Genomic DNA, 18,828 nt, shown 5'->3' with positions numbered 1-18,828 from the left:
GACTGTGGGGACTGTCACCATCCTTGTGGCCACTTCCCAGTGGCAAAGCAGGGGACCTGGAATCTCAGGTGAGCTCGACCCACATGGAGCTAGAACGGCTCAGGAGAGAAAACGTAATTGGCCAGATGTGGGGAGATGGGCTGATGTTTTCCCGTCAGGACCCTGCAGCGGGTCCTGGGAGCATCTCTGGAGGGAAACTTCTCCACTCCCCTGGGTCTGACCCCTGTCTTTTCTGCACCACCCACACGCAGCTGCCTTACCTCAAAGCCAGAGAAGCTCAACACCGTCGAGTGAAATCGGAGCGACGCCCCCCAGCAGCCCCCACCACATCCTAACCTGGCAGACTGGGTGAGTTCCCTTGGCAGGCCTCTGATTCTCCCTCCCAAGTTCTGGAACCCTCCTCAGCCTTCTCTGTGGGTTAGAGGATAGCAGGTATAACATCCTAGTAACAGAGGGTGTGTCAGCAGAAGAACGATGTCCTGGGAATGATGGACGGCACTGGGAAACTCCCTCCTCTCCGGGGAGGCCCAGGCCCTGCTAGTCCGTCGTCACCCCCCACCCCTTCCAGCGAGGTCATTTTATTCAGCTGATTCTCTCTACTCTCTTTCAAAGCTGGTGATAATCCCAAAAATGTGGAGGAGGTGAGTGCACTTCTTTGACCAGATGTCTGTGTTTGGCAGACGTTTTTCAGTTTCTGCACATTTATCTCTAGTAATTTTTAAGCCAGGCTTTGTCTTAGTGTTTGACAGGAGAGCTAAGATTGAGTGCTTGCTGTGTACTCAAAGACCAGGAGCTTCTTCTAACCTGTATCAGCTTATGTAATCCTTACTGCAACTTTGTAAGGGAAGTATCCAGACTTTTTTCTGTTCTATAGATGAGGCTCAGAGAAAGTCAGTGCCTTTTCATCTTACACAGTTGGATGACCCTGTAATTTCAGCCCTGCACTCTGTTACCCCAAACCAAAGCCTTGTCTTTTTCCACTAAGCCAGTTCTTAAAATGCAGTACCCAGACCAGCAGCATAAGCATCACCTGGGGTATTGTTAGAAATGCACAAACATCTCGGGTCCATCAGTGACCCACTGAGTCAGAACCTAAGTCGAGGGTGCAGGGCACTGGCAGTCAGTGTGGTGTCAAGCCCTCCAGGGGATTCTCATGCACTCAAGTTTGATGTCACTGAACACCCCACACTGCCTCTTACTCCTCTTGAATTAAAAGAGCCTGCAGTCTCAGCTGCCAGTGTTCTCTGTCCACTCTGTTTGGTTTGTCTGTTGGGCAGCAGCTACCCACTCTGTCCTTACTACACACCTTATAACACTTCCTTACGTACCATCTGCACTCCAGCTCTAGCTCCTGTGGTCAGGCAGCTGCTGCAAGGCTTCGGGCCCAAGAGTCTCAAGAGGACAGACCCATAAGAGTGACCTTTTATGTATATGGTACCTCCACTGACTAAGCCATCTCCCCCGAAGTAAGGACTTTCTGATTTCAGGGTGTCTGTCTGGCTCCTCCACATTTTCTGGATCACACCCAGTCTCACCTGCTCCAAACATATGACTGCCAATGACTGACAGCAGGCTGTGGAGCTTAGGAGCACCTTTACCCTGGAGTGGGTCTGGGCAGTTGCCTATGTTTGATCACACACAGCTAGTGAGGACACAAGACCAATTTGAAACAAAAAATGTTTGGTTGGTCGTTAAACTCTTTTATCAGATTGGGTTGAATTATCATTAATGAAGAATAACTATTCTGTGATGTGATGATAAAATGAGAAGTAGTGCCAAAGTCTGGCAGCCTTCCTAACAAAACCAAAGTGATCTTTGTGAGTTGTGCCCGGGGTTGAAAATATCCTATTTGTCACTAACACCTGGGTGCATGTCAGCTGGGCTTTGCAGTGTATTGATAAGCTACTCATCGTGTCTGTCAGTTCCTCTCTTTAACATGACCTCTCTTCTCTTCCTTTTCTTGCTTTCCTTGGTTCAGAGAAGCAACAGAAAACTCGCCCATTATGGATGGGTCCGAGTCTCCAGCCCACCAAAGTACTGATGAATAGAGGTATCGTAAGGGAACGTGTTGTTCTTCCAGCCCTTCCCCTTCCCTGCTCATGAGTCGGAGATCTCACGTGTGGTGCAGGAGTTGCCTTTGCTCGTATGGATCATAATTTCCAGGGGGAAACATCTGAGTGGTGTGGAAGCTGTCATCTTCATGTCCTATCTCTAGATACATGTGGAACTCGATGTCTGTGTCTGTTTCTAGGTCTCTGATATTAGATATAGATTAGATGTTAGGTAGTCCCACTGCTCCTTCCCCAAAGAGACCTCAAAGTGTGTTTTAGACCTTCCTGGGCTCTTTGTATATTCAGATACTTGTAGAATCTTTGACTGGTTTTTGTAACCAGTGTTTGTTGAAAAGAATAGCATCATGCAGTTTACATCTCAAAGCACCAGGGGCAGACTGAGTTGGTCTAGAAGCATCTACCACCCCCAAGTTCCTCCCAGTGTTTTTTAGTGACAGCTGTCCACTTTACCAAATGCTGTGCATTCCAGCATGGGGTCCACAGACAAGCCTTGTCCCCCATGTCACCCAGGAGTTTGGTAGAAGGTAGACTCTTGGACCTACGGAATTCAAATCTGCATTTTTAACAGGACCCCTGGGAGAATCACATGCATGTTGGAATTTGCAAAGCCCTGCTTCAGCAGGCATAAAAACGTGAACACTTGCTCTGGTTCCTATTCTTAAGGGGTGACAAAGTATTGAAATTAATAGCATTTCAAGGGTTAACTAAGAAGATAATGATACAGCTTCTTTCAAAGCCACTTCCGAATGGTAAGTTTACTCAATCAAAAGATGGCAGTGCTAACTCTTGTAGCACTTATGTATTCAATACTCTGAGACGTGGGGAGAGGAATCCCTTCTGGTTTCTAGAGATGCTGTGTGAACTTGGCTTCAAGGCCCAGGGTGGGAGCAGGGGCTTTGAAAGGCAGAGGCTGAGGAACGCCCTTCCAAGGGAAAAGCACAGATGTAGAAACAAGCCGGGGTGTGTGGGGGGACAAGAGAGCGCCTTCTTGCTGTAGAGAAAGAGCTAGAGCTCAGTCTGAAAAGTAGGGTGGGACAAATCCTCAACAGAAAGAGAGACAACAACTTTTGCTGCCCTGAGCTGACACATGGGGGAATTCAGAAAACGGGCTTAACCTTTGCGAGGAAGGTGGTATTAAAAAGCAAAATTCAGCTGAGTAAATTTGAAAGATCCTACTGGCTTTATTTCAGTGATTTGTGAATCAAGGAGCTTCCAGTCCAGCAGAAAGTAAAGAGCTCCGAGATGCTGCACAAAAAACAGAGATGTGCAGGCACGCACAGGCAGTTACACCAGGTGAAGAGGCCGGGTGGGGATGGCCCAGTTGCTGTCCTTAAGGGGACAGCAGGCGTCTGGCGGGTGACGTCCTCATCATGCGGTTGGGGGATTCCATTCCTGGGGGAGCTGAAACTGTAAAGTCAAGACTCGGTGTGATGACGTGGAGCTTAGCCTGTACAACTGCATTTCGGGTCTGTTGTTTTTAACAGTTCTCCCTTTTCATCCAAATGTAAGGCAGTAGGGCTACCCCCAGCTATGGCTCTGGGGTTCTTACCGGCTTTTTGCTCAATCTGTGTGTGGTCTTCACAGGTCATGACACTGAGTTCACATTCTTTCAGTCAGTCATTCTGTTCCTTTTCTGATGTTCTGTTCAAGGGAGAGCATGTACTTGGTTGCCTGTGGCTGCAAAGCTGTATTTAAAGCTTTTGAGAGAACACAGCACCCTATGGTGACTACTCTTGTAAACAGAATGACCCCTAGAGAAAGACTGTGTTGGTTGGGCTGCTGGCCTAAGAAAGTACTGGGCTTGTTCAGTAATCTTCTGTGGCCGTGTCTTAGCTTCCCCCAAAGTGTCGTCCAGGTGCACGGGTGTGGGTCACAGCACAGACATCTCCTTGCTCGGCTAAAGGCTGTCAGAGGCTTGTCTCATCAGGAACAACTGTGGTCAGTATAGGGATTTTTTATTGGGCAGCTGTTGCTTTACCAGCAGGGTCTGCAGTATCTTCAAGAGGTAAGGAGAGATTACTAATCATGGCCTCCTTTGCATCAGCTCTTGGCCAGGGGATGAGGGATCTGCCAAAGAAAGCAAATTTTGAAATCTCTGACTCCTGCCTGGGAATTCGTGTTGAATCTGTGGCTAGGGACTTGGAAGGTGACAGCCCTGGAAGCCAGTAAAAGGGAAGGGTTTGTAGACAGCACAGGTGGCTTTATTCTGGTCTCCCTTGCCTTGTGTCCCTTTCTCTGTACACAGCCTGGATGCAAGGTTTCCTGGGTCAATAACCAGAGACAAGGAAGCAGACCCCCTGGGTTAAGGAGTAGGACACATTAGAGATGGGGGCTGGCTGAGCTTCGATCCAGAGAAACCGAGGCCCTAGAAATCAGGGAGAAGCTGTGATGGGCAGAAGTACGTAATCACCAGCATCACAGTGTTAATCATTCAAACAGTCGTCTGGAGGTTTGGATCTGTCCCCCTTTGCGGTGGTCTGAGATGTGGGGACAGTGGCATTCTCTCTCCAAAGCAGAAAGATGGACAGAAGAATCATAAAAAACCTTCACAGAGTAAGAGTTAGTAAAAGGATGGTCAGAGAGGGAAGGAGGAATGGAAAGAAATGTCCTTGATTTGACATTTTGGGAGGAAGCAGTCTTACCTCTGTGGTAGCCACTTCTCTCCCTAGTCAGTTTGGTTTGAGATTGCCAGCTTTTGCGCAGGAGGGGAGGGACCAGAAGGTAGGTGGAGCCTTCATCCGTTGTGATGTCTCCACCCAAGGTTTGGTGCCTTGTGATTGGGCAGCCATGTGGCCATCAAGAGCTCATGGTAGGTTACTTTCCATGAATCTCACTTCTGCAAAAGCATTAAGGTAAAAGATCTGTCTGTAAATAATAACTTAGCTCAGTGGTAAAGATCTGATGAGAGTTCATTATAATGAAATCGATGAGGAATTCGTGTTGAATTCAATATAATGTTATTTCTGTGATATACAACTTTTAACTTTTTATCTTATACTGGAGTATAGCCAATTAACAATGTTGTGATAGTTTCAGGTGGACAGCAAAGGGACTCAGCCATACATATACTACATGTATCCATTCTCCCCAAACCCGTGCCATCCAGGCTGCCACATAACATTGGGCAGAGTTCCCTGTGCAGTACAGCAGGCCCTTTGTTGATCATCCGTTGTGTCCATGTCCACACTGATGGACAGTGTGTACGTGTCCACCCCAAACTCCCTATCTATCCCGCCCCCTTGGGACCATAGATCATTCTCTGAGTCTGTGAGTCTATTTCTGTTTTCTAAGTAAGTTCGTTTGTTACCATTTCGTTTTAGATTCCACACAGAAGGGATGTCACAGGATATTTCTCCTGTGTCTGGCTTCCTTCGCTCAGTGTGACAATCTCTAGGTCCATCCGTGTTGCTGCAGATGGCATTACTTCATTCTTTTTAATGGCAGAGTAATAGCCCATTGTGTATATGTACCACATCTTTATCCACTCCCCTGTGATAGACATTTAGGGTGCTTCCTTGTCTTGGCTATTGTAACAGTGTTACAATGAACATTGGGGTGCATATGTCCTTACAGATGTTTTTCTCCAGATATGTGATAGACAGCATTTTAAGATAACCAGAATTATGATCGATAACGTTATACCAAGATAGATTTTTAGAAATTTCACACAATTTCTAGAGTACTTAATAACATGCATCCATACAAATAACTCAAAAAGGTTTATCATCAGTTAGTTGACAGTGTGTCCCGTGTATCTGAACAATAAAACTAATTAATATAACATCTTTCATAAGGTAAGAGACAGATCCTTTGAAGTCTGATTTAAGATAACCGTAAGGAAATGGGGTACGATGGTACTATAGTTGACAAGATGTGTGTGTCAATTCGGGCAACTTGAGCTCTAATCAGAGAAAGGTGAAAAGAGGCACCGGGAAGCTTGGCTGCAAAAGTTTTACCTTTGTAGCTGACATCGAAGGGACTTCAGGTGGTGTGTATGATGGCACGAAGGATAGGGGAAAAATCAGGTTACAGGCAGACCAGGAAGTCGCCAACATCATGGACAGATAGGAGTTTTAAATGGAAGATCCAGAGTCTGAAAGGTCTCTTCCCTGGGCAGTCAGTCACCTGGGAGACACAGGCAAGGGGTTATCCTCCCGATCAGGGAGCAACAGAAGCAGGCAAAGAGAAGAGAGAGCAGGTGAGTGGAGGAGTCTGGCTAACTCATTATTGACCAGGGGAGTTCTGCAGAAACTAATGCTTGTGGCTGTGAGCTGGCTGGCCAGAAACTGTTGTGTCACTAACACTTTGTGGGTTATTACAGTCACTAGTTACATCTGACACACCTGGAAAGTCTTCCAATTTTCATGAAATGTTGTCTTCCATCCACTCTTACGTAGAAGCAAAGGAGCATTCTCCAGCACTGTGAGTTTCACGTTCATTTTCTTTATCAGAATCAATCACTCAGGATTTTTGTCTCCTTGTTAGTCTAATTAAATGTCTCTGAATCAGAACTATATTCTGAAAAACTACCATCTTCCAAGACACTAGTATATATGTCACTTGGAAATCAAAGGAAATACCTGCATAAAATTCTTCACTGAATTCTATGAAATTCTGAACTTCTTCACTCAAAATTTCACAATATGTCATTTTTTAAAATGTCACACTTATACACAAGGTTGGAACAGAAACCTAACAGAGCAAACTGTGATCATGACGATCACAAGTTGTATAATGAACCCTTGATCAATGTGAAGCTCTAACAGTTTCTCACGGTGCTATTAATTGTGTCACCCTCTAAAAGTGTATTGATATGTCTCTGCTCAATAATGTGTTAATAACCCCCCACCATGAATTTCATAGTGAAGGAGAACAGGTGTAGAAATCAAGTTAGGTTACGCAGGCCTGGCCCGGTGTCTGGGGACCGCTGTCCACATCATCTGCTTCTGCTGCCAGGAGAGCCTGAGGGTGAGACTGCAGATGGCTCTGCTGTCCGTTCATGTCCTGTGACTCCTTGCAGGTGGGACAGAGGTTTTCAAGCTTAGCTGTGCAGGGACTGGTGAGCAGTACCAGAAAAGGTCATTTCCCAGGAGGGGAGCAGGAGTCCTTCAGCTGGTGTCTTTTTCAACGGACATATTCTCCAGCAAGTAGTGGGCAAGTGGTATCGGTGGCAGGTTGTAATCTTGTTCAGCATAAGTTTCTTCAACCTGAGGAGGAACTGACAGTAGATGACCAGCGATTTTTTCATGGGTTCTGTTGGGTAATGGGAGGGTCAGAGTGTGGAGAATGAGTCTGTTTCTCAAAGGCAGGGGACCTTAGATTCAGAAGGCCCAGGGACAGCACTTTGATCGCCTCCTCATTGGGTTTTAATGATGTCACCAGTCTTCTGTCCTGTCCTGAAGGCAGCCTGTACAGCAGAAGCAGGGACTCTGTGGAGTTCTGAGGCTGCCAGCCAGTGAAGTGAGTTCTCAGTCACTGTGCAGAAATGATGCGGGTGCCCCATACAGGGAGGATGTTTTAAAGTCATTTCTTTGCTACAAAAGAGGCAGCTGCTTATCAACAGGAAAACGCTTCTACCCAGCAAAAAACATACAGCTCATGACCAATACGTATTTGTCCGTTTGTTTACTCGTTGTTAACAATTATGTTTAATTAGAAAATTTCTCTTGCCATTAAACAGCTAGCCAATGTCTTATCTTTTTACAGACACATTTTGTAACCAAGATAACATGAACTTATTTGAATAGTAAACACAAGTAGAATCAAATTATGTCTGCATTATATCAATATTTAACACACCTACTTTGATCAAACCAACAAATGTAAGATCACTCTTGATTTATCCCAGATCATGTGAATTTGAAAAATGTTTGGGCTAAGTTTCTGTATTTCTGAGTTTTAGAATACTAAATTTGATAATCATTTTTCTTTAAGCCAATTAGATGCATTTTTTACAAACTGATTATATAGTACCAGTCAGAGGCAGAAACACATTATAAACCTACCATCCGTTCAGTTCAGTTCAGTCGCTCAGTAGTGTCCAACTCTTTGCGACCCCATGAATCACAGCACACCAGGCCTCCCTGTCCATCACCAACTCCTGGAGTTCATCCAGACTCATGTCCATCGAGTCAGTGATGCCATCCAGCCATCTCATCCTCTGTCGTCCCCTTCTCCTCTTGCCCCCAATCCCTCCCAGCATCAGAGTCTTTTCCAATGAGTCAACTCTTCGCATGAGGTGGCCAAAGTACTAGAGCTTCAGGTTTAGCATCATTCCTTCCAAAGAAATCCCAGGGCTGATCTTCAGAATTGGACTGGTTGGATCTCCTTGCAGTCCAAGGGACTCTCAAGAGTCTTCTCCAACACCACAGTTCAAAAGCATCAATTCTTTGGTGCTCAGCCTTCTTCACAGTCCAACTGTCACATCCATACATGACCACAGGAACCTACCATGTACATACACAAACATACAGACAGATGCAGGGGTCGGGAAGCTTTGGTTTTAAAATTTTAGCCATGAGACAGGTACAGTAAAGCAGAATTTACTAGTTTATAGAAAAATTGTTTTATCCAAATCCTGTTTCTGGACATTCGAGTAAGTTAAACTTACCTGCTCAAAATAGGAGTTCCTTCAAGGACTTTTCTTTCTTAAATTCAGATCTTTTACAATGTCTGCAAGCATTCTGAAGTGAATGGTCTATGTTTGGGGATTGATAAAAGGAATAGGTGGCCTTTGATTTGCTTCTAAACCTGTGATTCTGTTTTTGTAAAGATTAGGTTTATAAGACCAAGGACAGGGTGCAATGTGAATGACATCACAGGCTGTCCCATGCCTCCAACTATATCATCTTCTGTTTGCTTCTGTAGATCATGAAGAAGATTGACTAAGATGGAATTCAAAAGATTCCTATGCTCCAGATTTAGAGCTTTGTCTCTGGAATGTTCTTCTTTCCCTCTGGGTACACAGTTTCATTTTGACTTAGGAACTTTATCCCCAATAGGTTCTGAATATCAGCTTCCAGTTTGGCCAACTTCTGACCATAGAGCCACATAAACAACCTTTTAAATATCTTGTCAGGAGGACAAACAGTAAATATTCCTGGCCATACTGAAAGACCTCATGGATGCAAAGAGGCATTCCCAAAGAGGGTGCCAAGGATACCACCCTTCCAGATCCAGAGCCACTCCCATAACCAAAAGGGAAGACTCAGTTCGCCCTGAGGGCTGGAACCCATCAGGCAGGACCTCAGCTACAAACAGGTGCAATTTACATTTCTGTGGTATTTGCCCAACCTGACGGTCACCAAGTTCTCAGGACACAAGACAGACAAGAAGGCAACAATGGCCCCTGAGAGAGAAAAGATCAATCAGTGTGTCTGGATTTGGAAAGGGAGGGGTGTGAAAGTTTACCTTTCTCTCTCAGCTGGCCATGGCAGGCAGATTCAGGAGAAGTGACTCTGGTCGGGATGCTCACCCTGGCTGTTGTCTGCCCGATTGACCAGGATCCCATTTGCAGGCTCTGGAACAAGTAGGGTTTAGAGTGTAGCTTCACTAGCTACTGAGATTCAGCAAGGTTTTCCATTAATTTTATTATTAGTTTCCCCTTGGCTATGGAAGGGAGTAACTGGAAGCAGTTACAGGAGAATCCCATGAAGTCCCATCAACCCTGGGAGAGCCCAGGGGGTGGGGGGGCTTCCTCCTTTGTGGATAGATTTAGGGGTGTCTGTACAAGCACTAACTTGACAGGCTTTTGTTACAATCTCGCAGTCTCTTCCAAGTGGGGAGAGAATGCAGACAGAGGACAAGCAGAATGAATCCAGGAGGAGTTAAAGTTTTACTCTTACTTTAGGTATCTCTTGTGTCTTTAAGTTTTTTATTAGCCTTTTTCAGTGAGTTTCAGTGAAGCTATACGGGGAATTTTGAAGCCTTTTGCAAGCTTTATCATACTGACTAAACTAGGCATCCCAATCCACCTGTTTGATGTGGACTTCTGAAGTGAACAATCTTGTGTAATGGGAACACTCCTCCTGATGGCCACCGTTATTCTAGTTTATCTTCAGTAAGAGCAGTCCATGTGCAAGTGGAGAGACCACAATGTCTTTTAACATAAAACCGCTGCGGGTAGTTCCTAAGGTGGTGGTGGGGGCACTCTTAAAACATTTAGGTGACTGGGATCCATTTGTGGAGTTTTTCCTAGAGCAGAGAAAATCCTCGAAAGCCTCAGGGGTAAACTGAGGGCCAGGACTCAGGTCTGACAGCCTGTCTCTCACAGGAGACTTCCTTTTCCCAGTGGACGGCCGGTGCCCCGTATGTCAAGACCCCCGACCAGGGCTTCCTCAATACACTCAATTTTCTTGCAGGTGGCCGGGGACGTGTGCCCCTTCTGGGCTGTGACCACATTTTCCTACCTGGGAGCCTGGGCTCTGGAGATGGTTGTCTCTCATCAGGTGCTTGACCCATGCCCTCCAATTTTTGTTTTAATTTTTCTCTCAGGAAAACTACATGTTTAAATGTAAACCAAGTGTACTCTAATTCAGAAACTAAAAAAGTACTCACCAGAAGGACAATCTGTCTTTGTCCAAATCTGGAATAAAGTTGGAGAGAACCCAAAACAGAGGAATCTTGGACTCTGAAGTCCTCTTGGGATCCCAAGGCTGTCACTGCTGTTAAAAAAAAAAAAATATTCAATTAAGTAAAAATCTTGTTGGCTTCATTTATTCAAGTTGCAACCCAATTCCTTGTGGAATTAGAAACTAATTCTAAATTAGTCCTGTCTTACAAACCTAGTCTCTACAAGAACAGAAATGCAGCTCTGAAGCCATTCAAAGCTCAGCCAACCTTTTATCAGTCCCTAAGCAACCCCTCTTCATCTCAAAAGCGGGGGTGGGGGGGGGGTGCAGACATTGTAAAAGACCTGGATTTAGGAAAGGAAAGTCCTTCTTGGAGGAACTCCCATTCTTTTCCGGTGCCTTTGAGATGGGAATGTTCCACCTGGTCTCCTCCAGGAACTCTCACCCAGGCCAGCTCTTAGAAACTTCAGGGAGGTAATTCTTATCAGAAGGAAAAAAAGAGAAGCAAGGGTATGGGGAGCTTAGGTGAATGAAAACCCTTAAGTGTCTTCTCCACAACTGAGCAGCTAACCTTAATTTATTCCAGCTTCCAGAAACATGACTTGGACCCAACTGTTCTTTTATCAGGGCTTCCCAGGTGGTGCTAGTGGTAAGGAACCCACCTGCCAGCACAGGAGATGTAAGAGACATGGGTTCGATCCCTGGGTCAGGAAGATCCCCTGGAGGGGAGGGCACGGGAACCAACTTAGCATGTATGCATGTTCTTTTATAAACTACAGGGTTTTGCATGATAGCACCTGCCTCACGGCTGAGGGCAAACAAGGAGCTTGGTGGTTCTCTTTCCATCTCTGCCTTTCCTTCCTGCCCCTGGTGGTCACCTCCTCAGGAGGAAGCGGTCAGCCTTGTACTGAGAAAGCCACTTGTCCACACTCAGTCACTTGCCCATCTCTGACCAGTGACTGGGATTAGAGGACTCCACTGGTCCCCCTGGGCCACTTGGCTCCCCTCAGTGAGGGCAGGGGGGACACACTGGTGGAGGGCACCACCAGGTCAACACAGAGAGAGAGGGCTCGCCCTCCCAGTAAACAGCATATGTCCACGTGGGGTCCAACCACGTTCTGCCACGGAGTCTCTCAGGCACAACGGTAAGGTCAGTTGTCAGGAGGAGAGTGTACAGGGTGAGTGTGATGGAGTCAGCCACTTATCACCTGAAGACAGTGATGATGGCCACGGCCAGTTCCAGAATTGAGGACCTTCGTGTCACTTTGCTTCTGAAGCCACCTTTCAGCATATTAACCCCAGCATACATTTCAGGGGATCCAGGCACAGGACTCTCTTTAAAGGCCACAGTATGCTCCCAGAGGCCTTTGGTCTTGCTGCGTTGATGGGTTTTTTTAAAAAGCCAGATGAGAAACCTTCACAAAATCCAGAATGCCTTCATCCCCTTGTTCCTAGAAAAATGACAGCAAATCAAATAAAAAAATGGTGATAATGGCTTATGCTCAGTCATAAACTGGGACACGACATTGTGTATAAGATGCTCTTAAACCCACTGTTGTCTGTATCTCCTCCTGCCCAGCACTGGGCATGGAAAGGGTCAGCAGCGGGCAAGGGGAGAGATCCCCTTCTGTCGTTTATGCTGTTTCCAGACAGGTGTTTCTACCCCCAGCAGCATGTGCTCTGGGAGGTCAAACTCAAAAATCCAGCCTGAACACCACCGAGACCTACTAACCGAGAGGCACCGACCAGTGTCACTCACAGGAACGTTACTCAAAACCGAAGGCTGAGGTTAGAGGCCTGCGGGTTTGGAATCAGCACAAGTGAACTCTCTGGAGTTACTAGAAGTAGAAGCTCAGCGTGAAGGAAGAGCACATGAGGTGATCCAGGCCATCCTGCCTACAGCTGCTTCCGCACAAGGCGTGGGGGTCAGCCGTCCCCACGTCAGGGCCTGCGGGGCAGGACAGGAGAGGAAGGCAGGAACCCTCTCCTCAGGCGGCATGGCTGCCTTTCTGAACCAGCCTCTGGGAGCCTCCTGGGGAAATTCAGGCCTATCTTCACTAAGATGAGGTGTGATCTTCATCTTGCCCTGGAAGAGCTAGCTCAGGATGAGTGCAGAGGGACTATTTTTCCAAGGAATGATGCCGAGTAATGGTTCTGGGCTTTGACATAGCCCTGTGATGGCCTCTTGATACGCAAGAACTACAGCTGACCCTTGAACACCACAGATGTGAATGCACAGGTCCACTTATACTCAGATAGTTTTTCCAGTAAATACGCAGCCAGCCTTCATATCTGCTGAGCAGGAACCGCAGATATGAAGGGCCCACTGTCCTTCCATCAGGGGCTCAAGCAGCCTTGGACTTTGGGATCCAGGCGGCTCCTGGACCCAATCCCTTCCAGATACCCATGGATGACCATACCTCCACCCAACCTGCATCGTGACACGTACCTGAAAATCTTTAACGGCCTTTCTATACACTTTCACTTTGAAAATATATATTTTCAATACTTTTTTGATCATCACACAATACATGTTATCAAGTAAACAGCATTTAAGACTCCATTCAAAAATATCACCTCAGTTTCACTACAGGGAAACCTGCCACTTCAAATGTGCTTCCAGGACAGAATAAAAATCTAGTAAACTTAGTTATGCCTGGAGTCTGAGGGAGGACAAACCAAGCAACTATTCCTAGAAGAAAAGAATCCTAAGGACTCCAGCCCGAGAGGTTCTAGGCCTTGGCTGCACGGAGAGTCACCTGGGGGCTTTGAAAGCTCCTGATACACAAGCACACCCCAGACCAATTAAGCTAGCGGGGCCGGACAGGAGTGTTTCGAAGGCTCCCGGGTGACTCCCACATGCACCCGAGCCTGAGGACTGCTGCATGTTCGCTCCCTCTCCCTCCACAGACGGTCAAGGATGTTTTCAGTCCCCGAGAGTCTGCTGTCCACAGCACTGTCCCAGGCCCTGTGAACACGTCCTTCTGAATGCAGGCTGCAAAGTGTCATTCCCCACTAACAGTCTCCTCTTCTCCTTGGACCCTGCAGGAGCTACGGTGACAGCTGTTTCCTGGACTCTTCCCTCTATCCAGAACTAGCTGATGTCCAGTGGTACGGGCAGGAAAAAGCCAAGCCCGGGACCCTTGTGTGAGCCCGCCGGCCTCCACCTGACCGCCTCGCCGCCATTCTGAGATCACCTCACTGCCTCTCATTTGCCTTACCCAGACGCACTGTCTCCCTGCACCAGCTTCAGCCCTCAGCACTTTTTTTCTCCCGTCTCCGCAACCCCTCACCCTCAAAAAACCTGACTGAGGAGACATTCTGGAAGGTTCCGGTCCCACTGTGTGTCCCCTGGCTCTCTTGCCCAGAGAGCCAGGCACCAGTCCTCAATGGCATCTTGGTGCCCCCCCACCCCTCCGTGACAGCCCCCAGGCCAGGAACCGGCGGGGAAGCTGGTTGGCATGGATTCCCGTGGACCAGTGGCACTGGCCAGACCAGGGAAGGGACTTAGCACAGGGTGATCCAGAAAGACTAGGGAAGCCGAGGCCCACCTGCCACCTGTAGGCCATCCAAGCATGTTGTGAAGAGGCTGCCTCAGGGGAATATTCAGCTGAAATATTTCCTAGGAGGAGTGGCTGTTGGCGGAGGGGGAGAACGGAAACAGGAAGCTGAACACGTCAGAGACGCATCCGAGGATCACAATCAGTTCTACGCTGCCAAAGATTAAAAAAAAAATAAAAACACACACAAAAAAATTAAGAGGGCCCAAGAGGAAGACATTCCTTCTGCAATGAAATCTCTTAAATCCTCAACTGCTACCACATCCCACATGTGGAAGTCGACCATCTGTGACGTGTCCCCCTCTATAACCCTTCCCTGAACATTCACCTCCCTCTCCACCGAGAGCCTGAAAACTCACCCAATGTGATGGGCAAGTCGGAGAGCCCCCAGCTAGCATTGCTGACTTGGATCTCCACGAGCCTGGACGCGAAGGAGAACAGCCCCGTGGGGAGCAACAGAGAGTCCGCTCGGCCCCAGCCTGCATGGGGGTTCAGTCCAAGACACAGAGCTGCTTTCCTCTGGGGATCTGTAGGAAGCGTAAGGTGATGGTTGCCAAAAGTGGTTCTCTCTCATTAAAACAACCAGTAAAAGTGTATCCTATTTTTTCGCACAAGGTGTTTCATTTGATTTTTTACGGGAAGCCAAGGGAAAAAAGCACATTACAATCCATTAAGGTATTTACCTGTCACGGCCCATTTTCTGTTTGTTAGCACTTGTGTGACAAAGAGCTCAGATCCGACGTCTCAGCACCCGGTGACCACTGTGTCACTTCTTCCAAGAACCCAACTATGCCCTTAGATAGGAAGACTGTACTCACGTGTCTACTAGCTGGCAGGCAGAGCAGGGTTGAAAAAATATATCAGCTCCCGGAGGGCCCGGATGCCTGTGACACCATCAGCTACCTTGATGTATCACGGTCTGCAGGTACCAAAAAAGGAAGAGGGAAAACAGGTGTGTGGGAGCTGCCCGTTTACATGTGTGTTGAGCTATGCTCAGTACACAACTGGAAAGCCATCCGTTTCTTCAAAGGCCTCAAAATACTTTTCTAATACTAACAAGTGCACACTCTGAGTTGGCTTGTTTCAAATGGCACAAACACGGTCTCCACAGAGATGGGACGCTGTGCTTACCTGGCGCAAGTAGGGGGGTGTGGGGGGGGTAATTTTTTTCTCACTTATAATGACTCTTCCTATTGGAAAGGCAGTGGACAGCCAGACAGGAGCTGGGTTGGCTGTAGATTTGTGGGTAAGCAGAACTGAAGCTAGCTTTAGCATAAAAAGAAAAGTCTTTTTTTTTTTTTTTTAATGTATATGTAATCCAAGAATAACAATAGACTCTACCAGACCAGAAGGGTAGGAATGGATACTTACCAGTGGTTAAAAACGCAACAACCACGGTGTTTCCCCCACTGCAGCTCGGAAAACACTGTGGGATTCCTCTGGGGTGCGGAGCAGGCTGGGGCCAGTTGGGACGGTTCAGGGCCTGGCTCCCTGGCTGCGTTGGTGATACCAGCTTGCGGAAGGGAGTAATATTCATAGAACACTCTGGGGGTAGACCCTGCAGGGTAAATAAAATTGATGATAATGTTATTAAAGGATTCTGGGGATTGACATGGGGGGAGCGGTGCTGCTCTTACTTTGACAGTCAAGAGTTACAAACAGCAAGTTTTTTCCCTTCCCATTTGGAAACAAGTCTCTACGAGGCCAGATTCTTTCTCCCAAAAGAAGATGCACAAATAATCAAACTGAACTCTGTGCCACAGTTAAAAGTCAAAAGGGAACTAGAGGAGGTGACAAGCTTATATGGCTACAGGGCATACACAGGGACACTAGTTTGAAATCAAGTTGGAAGTCATCTCGATCAAGTTTTTAGCCCAGCTGGGTTATAAGGAATGACAGACAAAAATTCTCTCTCAACACGTGGGTTTGGGATTCAGGAGGCAGAAAGGAGTGGAGGTGGGGGAGGCGGGTGGAATTACAGTTCAGACGAACATCCTGATAGTCTGGTAGCAAAGACGGAGATTAAGTAAAACAGGTTTTACTGTTGAGCTGCATTCATGTTCCTACAAGATGTACATAAAGTGTTGGTCCTGTGAGACCGACATGATTAATGATCAGTGTGGTGGGAAGTGATATAGTTATTGTACACAAGCACTGGCAAGCTCTTTATATTTCTCTATTTCTTTAAAGCAAACTAAGAGGAAATACGAAACCCTGGTCTGAAATAAAGTCCCTATTGGATTCTTTGGATACGTGTAAGAAACTGCCTGTTGAGCCAGAAGGCTGGTAAAAACACCTACATCAGCCTTTGTTGTGAGACAGGTGGGTTTTTTAATTTTCTTATATGCAGGTGAGTGTTGCAACTGTTCAAATTCCACTTTGTTTTCATTCGGTATTAGTTTAGTTCTTCATAGAGCAAACCCCATCCAGGTGCTATCAGATGACCAGTTACTGCTTAATTAACTAGGTGTAAAGTTTTACATATACATTCATGTCAATAGTTTATTACAAGTTGTGTAAAACGGACTCTAGTTTAATAATGGGGAGGAAAGGATTAGGTTGCTCCTGAAACTGACTTGTAGAGCATGTAAGATGATTTTACTGGATTCTGTTCATCTGTAATCAATGACAAAGATGTATGTTGTAGACAAAGTTGCAGAATTAAAAAGAAATCTGCTTTTAATTTATTCTTTTTGTATTAAGAATTTGTATAGTACCTTTACATTTTGCAAAACAGTGTTGTCAACACTTATTAAAGCATTTTCAAAATGAAAAGATCTCAGCTGCCTCTTGGACATTCTGTTTGTGTCTAACTGATCAATGCCTATGTACGCTCCAAGGAGCTGTAATTCAGTTGCCTGTGTCCTCATCGGGCTCCTTTTTTTGACAGGCCAACTGAGGAGACGGGCAGGCAGCTCAGCCTTTTTCCTACCACTGCTGTTCATTGTACCACAGCTCAGACTCCATCCCCCACCCTCCAAATCCTATCACCAAAGCAACAGCCCGCTGGGCCTGCAGGTACAAAGCCCTGCACTGAGGGACACAGCAGTAACGGGCTGACTTAGTGGAGCCTTTGCTGCCGTCGCACCCTGGCCCCCTAACCCACACTGCACCTCCTCACTAGCAAGGAACTAGAAATCTGACGGGCAAAAGCACCCCAGGACGGAGAGCCTGGCTGAAACATCTGCTGCTAGTGTGGGCTAACCCTCCCAGAAAGGGAAAAAAGCCACTGAGAACAGACTCAAAGCACATCTGAAGCGAGCCCATCAGGACAGCATCTTACACCAAAGCCTGTCTGTCCTTGGCAAAGCTACCAGGGCCTCCTATCAAAAGATAATCAACACTGATTTCAAACAAATAGGATCTTCTATTAATAAGTCTTTTACATGTAAACATGTTGCTGCTCAGGAAATAAATCTACTGTCTCCTATTAAGCTCTATCACCTGAAAGCAACCAACCCACAGGAAGATGGAACTTTCCCGTTTCAAACACACACACACACACACACACACTCCCCTTACACTGTGACAAGGCAATTCCAAAAAGTCATTATTTTGGTTAGTAGAGAACACAAAGTAAATAGCTGGTTCCTGTAGAAAGCATTAAAAATAGGTCTTACTCCAAAACACCAGTTCCAACAAGCTCAGACATGAAATTCCTCTAAAAAGAGGAATATCAGAGAAGCCCTGATGGGGGTCAGCCAGCAGGCAGTGGCCACAGCTGAAGTCAGCCTTTCCCTGCATGTTCTGCAGTGGTCCCAGGTCCTCTGCATCTAACGGAAGAGGGTAAAATGAGCCCGGCAGATAGGAGATAAGCAAGTGTGTCAGTGGGATCCCTCAGGGATCTCTCGTTCGAGAGGCTGCCTGGTGAGATAGCAGAGATGAGCAGACCGGACAGAGACACGACCTCTCTCTGCCTTGCACAGAGTCTCACTCCCAGCACAGTCAGTATCTATCCAGGTAAGAGCTGAAGGGCCTGTACTGCAATTCAGGAGGATCAATCTGCAGTTCAGCAGGTTAGCTGATAAGGCTCATACATGTGCAGTTGCACCAAAATTTATTTTTTCATCAGAAACCCACTTTACTCTCCATAAATCTTTATCCCCATAAACAAGTAGTTTCCTTTTTTCACCCATTCATCCTATTTTCCATCAAACCCTTTCTAATAATGCTTCCCTTCCTCCCACTCTACCAAAACCCCTCTTATCAAGGTCAAGGATGACTCTCCACATGCAAGGGTTAATTCTCTTAGGTTAATTTTGTAAGGTGACTTACCAGCAGCACTGGGCATGGCTGATCCCTCTTGCTTCCTTCATGGAAAGACTCTTGTCACTTGAATCCAGGACAGGACATCGTCTGGTTTTTCCTCCTTAATACAGTCAGGGCTTCTGCCCAGCTCCTTGATGGCTTTTGCTCCATCTCCCCAAGGTCTACGCACTAGTGTCCCAGAGCTCAGTTCAAGCTTTACCGTGCAGTCACTTCCTGTAGCTCTCATAGCGCCCATGGTTTAAAATGTCATCTGTGTGCTGTTGCTGCTAAGTCACTTCAGTCGTGTCCAACTCTGTGCGACCCCATAGACGGCAGCCCACCAGGCTCCCCCGTCCCTGGGATTCTCCAGGCAAGAAC

The 18,828-nt window shown here is 46.7% G+C and overlaps 1 protein-coding gene and 1 long non-coding RNA gene across 10 annotated transcripts in view; one reads left to right on the top strand and one right to left on the bottom strand.

Annotated features, from left to right (window-relative positions):
• Positions 1 to 14,816, top strand: part of FRMD4A (FERM domain containing 4A) — a 749,223-nt gene extending 734,407 nt beyond the window's left edge. For 7 of the 9 annotated variants that reach the window (XM_061436072.1, XM_061436071.1, XM_061436069.1 and 4 more), the window contains 2 exons: positions 252 to 348; positions 13,691 to 14,816. In XM_061436072.1, coding sequence (XP_061292056.1) covers positions 252 to 348; positions 13,691 to 13,793 — 200 coding nt within the window. In that variant the 3' untranslated portion in view covers positions 13,794 to 14,816. Of the gene's footprint in view, positions 1 to 251; positions 349 to 1,978; positions 2,051 to 13,690 lie in introns of all 9 variants that reach the window. The other 2 variants (XM_061436070.1, XM_061436067.1) reach the window with 1 other exon arrangement.
• On the bottom strand, positions 3,230 to 14,282 carry LOC133259081 (uncharacterized). The gene is made up of 4 exons (XR_009740259.1): positions 14,194 to 14,282; positions 10,629 to 12,093; positions 9,483 to 9,591; positions 3,230 to 6,197 (listed from the first exon to the last, which is right to left on the bottom strand). It is a non-coding gene; the product is annotated as an uncharacterized LOC133259081 (long non-coding RNA).
• Positions 14,817 to 18,828: the final 4,012 nt, after the last annotated feature.

This window comes from Bos javanicus, chromosome 13 (assembly GCF_032452875.1).
Source record: "Bos javanicus breed banteng chromosome 13, ARS-OSU_banteng_1.0, whole genome shotgun sequence".
Taxonomy (NCBI): Eukaryota; Metazoa; Chordata; class Mammalia; order Artiodactyla; family Bovidae; genus Bos; species Bos javanicus.
This window is presented reverse-complemented; position numbering and strand designations above follow the sequence as displayed.